This window comes from Epinephelus moara, chromosome 18 (genome assembly GCF_006386435.1).
Source record: "Epinephelus moara isolate mb chromosome 18, YSFRI_EMoa_1.0, whole genome shotgun sequence".
Lineage (NCBI taxonomy): Eukaryota > Metazoa > Chordata > Actinopteri > Perciformes > Serranidae > Epinephelus > Epinephelus moara.
In genome coordinates, this window is record NC_065523.1 from 30,818,073 (window position 1) to 30,824,463 (window position 6,391).

At 41.6% G+C, this 6,391-nt stretch overlaps 1 protein-coding gene across 1 annotated transcript in view; it reads right to left on the bottom strand.

Annotated features, from left to right (window-relative positions):
• The window catches only part of nubp1 (nucleotide binding protein 1 (MinD homolog, E. coli)), an 11,807-nt gene extending 5,944 nt beyond the window's left edge, over positions 1-5,863 (bottom strand). Inside the window, 6 exon segments of the mRNA XM_050068592.1 lie at positions 3,969-4,123; positions 4,223-4,313; positions 4,424-4,456; positions 4,537-4,605; positions 5,383-5,516; positions 5,717-5,863. Of these exon segments, the coding sequence (XP_049924549.1) occupies positions 3,969-4,123; positions 4,223-4,313; positions 4,424-4,456; positions 4,537-4,605; positions 5,383-5,516; positions 5,717-5,837 (603 nt within the window). The 5' untranslated portion in view covers positions 5,838-5,863.
• Positions 5,864-6,391: the final 528 nt, after the last annotated feature.

Here is a 6,391-nt window from a genome sequence, read left to right on the forward strand (position 1 = left end):
GGGGGCAAACACTTTTTCACACAGGGCCATGTAGCTTTGGATTTTTTTCTTCCTCATTAATAAAACCCTTCATTTAAAAACTGCATTTTGTGTTTACTTGTGTTATCTTTGACTAATGTTTAAATTTGTTTGATGATCTGAAACATTTAAGTGTGGAAAACATGCAAAAAAGTAAGAAATCAGGAAGGGGGCAAACACTTTTTCACACCACTGTATATGGTTGCTGTGACATCAGACTTCTTGGTGCCTGTTTCGTAAACACCCCCACACCTTATACTGGTGTGTGTCCTTGACGTCGTTATCCAACCTAAGGCCTGTATGATGAAGCAGGATTTGGAGGTAGCGAGGTAACTTCAGGGTTAATTCTGGGTTTTCAGTGCTACGAAGCTGGTTCTGTTTTCATCGGGATAAATCACCGTGGTAACTTATGCTGCTCCGGGGCAGGTAATGTTGAAGGTATCAGATCACAGCCTGTCAACACGACCTCTGACCAATCAGATCACTGAGGAAAAAAGTATGTATGGACGACGTATGGATGTATGGAGTCTCAGGTAGAAAAAAGTAACCTATATATTGTTAGAAGTCAGTGAAAATAGGAGGTCAACGAACAGAGAGATCTTTGCAACACTACACAAATAATTTTAGCAGGATTTTAACTTACGCAAAGTTTATTTTAGTCCACAGTGATAGTGCTGCTACTTTTACACTCTGATTCCATCACTGCAGCTCTAAATAACAATAACAAAATGATCCACACACTGTTAATTGGCTTCTGTTATTATAAATGCAACATTTCAGTCAGATAGACCTCATCAGTCATTAACGAGGCAACTTTTCCACCCTTTATTTCAGCAGCATAAACAGTCTTGCATCACCTTAAAGTGTTTCATGTGACATATTCATCATAGTATTTTCAATATTTCTATATTTCCATTATAAGATTACAGAGTATCGTTTACATCCCACGCCAATGACATTTTACTGTCTCGCAGTCGCAGACACTTTCAGTATCTTTCACTCATGTGGTATGAAGCAGCCTACTTCATTCATGGTACTGATGATGTTGTTCGTAATTAACACCCCTGCATCTTTCACATGAACACACTCGTGGCTGGAGAGGAAAACCCAGAGTTGACTGAACTAGTTGATAACCAGCTTTTTAATACTGGACGGCCAATGTTAGGGTTAGTCAAACCAGATAACAGTAAGAAATCCTGGGTAGTCAGCAGCTAAAGCCTGCCAGTGTTGTGTTCTTTTATGTGTCTGTACAATGAATGCACAGATTTCACACCTTCTATAGCTATTATATAATACACAGGTTTTTTCTTCCTCCCAACAACTGTTTTGTATTTTATCTACAGTCTTGCTGACATTTTACTACTTTTATTGTGTTGTGTATAAACAAATAACCACTAAACATGCTGGGTTATGGCTTTATATGGTGCCGTGACAGCTTGTGCAGTCACACTGTAGCACTGACTTTTTATGGGTTTATGATACAATAGCATCCTCTGTTGGTTGCCACATGGTAGCTGCAATTTGCAGATGTAAAAATGTGAGAGGGAAACAACAGCTGCAAGTTATGGCTAAAAGGACACACTGGGATTACTTTACTGCCAACAGTTCTCCTGTAACTACAAGACTATACTGTTTAACTGCTATCAAGAATTGTCATACAGCTTCCTCCAGCTTAACCAAGACAGAACAGAAGTCCTTAATTTAGACCCTGAGAGTATTTCAGCCAAAATATGCAGCTAGAGATGAACAGCTACCAATTTCATGACTGGACTGTAAAATTCCCGGTGGATAGTATAACAGTTTCAACCCTGAATTATTATTAATCCCATGTTTGATTACCGCACAACATTGACCAAAGTTAGCAATAATCTGGAACAAATCTGTCATGTCTTAGTTTCCTATTGTCTTGATTTTTGTAACTCACTGTTCACCACCCTGAACTGTTCTGTGTCTCGGCTCACCTTGGTCCAAAATGTGGCTGCTAGACTTCTAACAAAATACATGACGTAGGCCACACATAACACCTGTATTGGCCGCTCTACACTGGTTACCCATAGGATGTCGAATTGATTTTAGAATGATTTTGGTCACCTATAAAGCACTACACAGACTGGCCCCACTTTACATTCTTCAATTACTGTGTCCCCTGGCTAAGGTGGGACCACTTAGGTCCCTCATGTCTTCTGACCAAGGCCTTCTAGCTGTCCTGAAATCTTGGCTAAAAAAAGAAAAGAAAAATGATCATGCTTTCGCAGCTGTAGCTCTGGCACTGTCATCCCTTAGATATTAAAAACACTAAGTCAGAGAATATTCTAAAGGCGCTGTTAAAAACTCTGAGTGCATAAGTGCGTTCACACTGAGAAGTATGGAGAAATGCAGTGCACTATGAGTACCCGGATGGTGCACTCAAAACGGTCAAAAGTTGAGTGTGGAACTATGGACACTTCTCTCACTCAATGGTCGCCATCTTGACTACGTAGCGGAAGGGGAGGGACCACTTTTCAACGTCGCTGCATTGTCCAAATACATGTGTTTTTTGCACTAAGCACCACTATACTGTTGTCGGGTATAAGCCAGCAGTATGTTTATTGGGTTAATTTAGCAGTCTGTAATGATTTGGTACCGCGAACGATAACGCGAATGCTAGTGCTAGTTTGCTAACTTGCTCATTTGCAGTCCTCATTTCCGGTGAGTGCACAACGGCCGTGTTTGGTTTGAGACAACACTACCTTGTCGACATTCGCACACTACGCCAATGCATACATAGTGCAAACAGTATACTACATACTACTAACGGAAGTATGTGATTTGAGACACACCATTTGTCTCATAATGTGTACTTACCTTCTGTGCAATTTTAATGTCTGTATATTTTTATTCTCTGTACAGTTTTGATGTGTTTTATTTCCTGTTCCTCAGTTTTATTGTTATTTTTCTTTAGTGTTTTTATTGTTCAGCATCTTGTATCTCTATAAATAAACTTAACGTACTCACAGTTTTGCAATAAAAAAATACATTTAGTGTGAACATAATGCAGACTATCGACATGTTTCATTAATGTCTCAGACATTAATGTCTTTCATATCATGTGTATTGTATCTGCAACACATTGACTGTTCCAACATTTTTTGGTCATCTCTACAGTACTGACATGTGGCAAAAAACAGTGTGGTGAAGTTTAGGCTGAGGAAATTCTTTGGTTAAGAGTAGGAAAACATGTACTCATTTCATTAGACCCACTATCTCTTAACGTGCCTCATGCACTTAAAACACATTACATTTCCCATCATTGCTCTCCATAACCCCCACAATGGGTGGTGACTTGCTTTATTTAGCTGTAGGTTAAACATGTAGGTGGCTTGCTGTATTTAGCTGTGGGTAAAACCTGTAGGTGGAGAGAGGACTTGTGACGGTCACAGCAGTAATCAAAGTGAGGGGTTTTCCAGGTGAGATAAAATGAGATCCCACTCCTTAGTCAAAGCACTTACAAGTACATTGCATAATGTGACATTCTCCCGTTGTGCTTGTTGAATATTTAAGACACAGGTTCATTCTTTAGAAGCATTATAATACTGCAGAGTACATAGGGAGGCAGGGATACCAATTTCCCCCAGCAGCACTGAGAGTGCTGCGTGTTGCAAGGTAGCTGTGGCATGTTGCGTTCTGAGTAAAGGGAGCGTTTCTCTCATTTTCTGTCTGTTAATCATGTTGTGGCTTTCAGTGTTACTATCACTATCACTATTTCTCTCTGGAGTTACACAAAAATGACCAGCTGAATGAACATCAGGTGGCTGAAAATCATTCTGGGAAATGTAGAAAGTTACCGACTGAAGACCAAGTAGTCAAATCAGGTGGAGTGAAAGTAGACGCAGACAGTATTTGATGTTGGAATTCCCCTTTACATTTGCTGTAAACGCTGTTAATGTTCAGGTTATGTGTAAGTGTGCTACCTGTGGTGTGGTGATGATGACAGCTCCATCCACGTTGGTGGAGCTCAGGTACTGGATGATCGACAGGTGTTCGTCAGAGGTGCCAGGGGGCGTGTCCACAATGAGGTAATCCAGCTCCCCCCAGTCGACATCCCTCAGAAACTGCTTGATCATCCCTGATTTTAAACAAACGCCACACAGGTTATAAGTGTGTGACATCTTGAAGAAGTTAGATACATTTTACATACACACACACACACACACATATACAATACCGTTCTTCTTGGGTCCTCTCCAGATCACTGCATCATCAGGGCTGCTGAGCAGGAAGCCAATCGACATGACTGCCAGGTTGTCCTCCACATACTGCAACACACACACACACAGACACACACACAAATACATTTATGATACGTGCAACTCCTTAAAGGAATAAAACATTACAAACTACAGCAGCATGGTTTGAATTGACTCACCACAGGAGACCAGCCGGAGCCACTCTGGTGAACCTGTGCACAAGAGAACAGATTAGTGACCTACTCTGAGGTAACAGCTCAACATAAGTGATGTCATATTGCCCACAACTCACCTGTTCTCCCTCTAAACCCATGATACGAGGAATGGATGGACCACAGATATCCACATCCAGCAGGGCAACCTAAAGAGAGAGAAAGGGATCAGAAAAAGTGTAAAGTCTGTGACTGTCTGAAGTATTTTTTTTATTTATTTTTTTTTTAAAGATATTTTTTGGGCGTTTTAGCCTTTAATTGATAAGACAGCTTAAGCGTGAAGGGGGGAGGGAGAGAGAGAGGGAGTGACATGCAGCAAGGGGCCATGGGCTGGAGTTGAACCCGGGCCGCTGCGGCAACAGCCTTGTACATGGGGCGCCTGCTCTACCACTAAGCCACCGACGCCCCGTCTGAAGGGATTTTAAACTACACCTCAGTTTTGTAATCCTGTACAAATGTCTACAGCGACAACTGATGTTGAGGAAGCTGACCATTTCTATTCAATCATTTCATTTAACCCATTTTTATCTAGGTAAGTCCGGTTGAGATAAACAATCTCTTTTCAAGGGAGCCATTATACTGAACTTTACAACCTCGTACGTCTCTTAACTCAAGCCTGCAGTGACCTCTAGTGGTCTTAAGTTGACGCCAACAGGAAACAGCAACAGGTTTTAGACTAAACCTCAGGTACAGTAAAAACCGCAGCTTCTGAGGGAACAGCAGATGGGTTTGAGAGCGCCCACTCATTCCACATAACACAGGTTTGAACTCGTTTCGACCTTAAAAGAGGAAACTGTCATGCAGTATACCCCTATAGAAAAAATACCATCCAAGCGGCCTGGCGGCTTTAAAGGTTATGGTTTTTGAACAAATGGCTGTGGGCTATGTGGTTTACGCAGTGTAAACAAAAAAAATAAAATGATTACCTCCTTCGTGCTGTCACTTGCCAGGGCGTGAGCCAGGTGAGCGCTGAACGTACTCTTCCCCACTCCTCCTTTCCCAGACAGCACGAGGATCTTGTGTTTGACTGTTGACAGCTTCACTCCAATCTCTGCTATGGCTGGAGATGAGACAGGGGGAAGAGATGAAGAATGGAGAAGACTCTCAAATGAGACAGAACAAGAGTTCACTTAAACATTGGTTATTTTAAAGCTACAAACATCTCCTGGTTCAATTCAAATCATCCTAATAATCTCACATGCATTTACTGAACTGTGTAAATCACATGATAATAATATGAAGATGTAGAAACAGTCTTACCAGGGTCGGGGGCCTTGGTGGCTCCGGAGGCACATGTTTTCTGGTTGGGACAGCCCTGACATGACGATGACTTTCCCGCCTGCTCACTTTGTGTGCCCGGGCAGTCTGAAAAATAAAACATATAGCCTACCACTTAATAAGGCAGTGTATTGGCAAGAGTTTGATATGATCGGTATCATGGTATCACAGGATGGCAATCCAGGCACTCCAAAAATATAGAAAACTTAATATATTTTGTTATGCCCTGACAAAGACCTGCAGTGGTCAAAACATGTTGGCTCTTTCAATGGTTTAGCCACAACAATAAAGTCTTTTTAAGACTTCCTTCCTTGTTTTCTATATTTTCGGAGTGCCTGGATTGACTTCCTGTGCATCCTGTTGTTTCCCATTCTCTATGAGCACCCAACACAAGGTTTTGATCTACAGATTACACAGAGCAACCAGTCATCTCTCTCTTTCTGATATGTATCACGTTACAGGGGTTACAATTCAATATACTGCGACTACCAGTGTGGGGCATTTATCAGACCACGCAGGTTCTGGTTGCTGGAGTTAAACTCAAGTCTATGGTTGATCTACACACACCTGACACTTTATTAGGTACACCTGTTCAACTGCTCGTTAATGCAAATGGCTAATCAGCCAATCACAAGGCAGCAACTCAATGCATTGAGG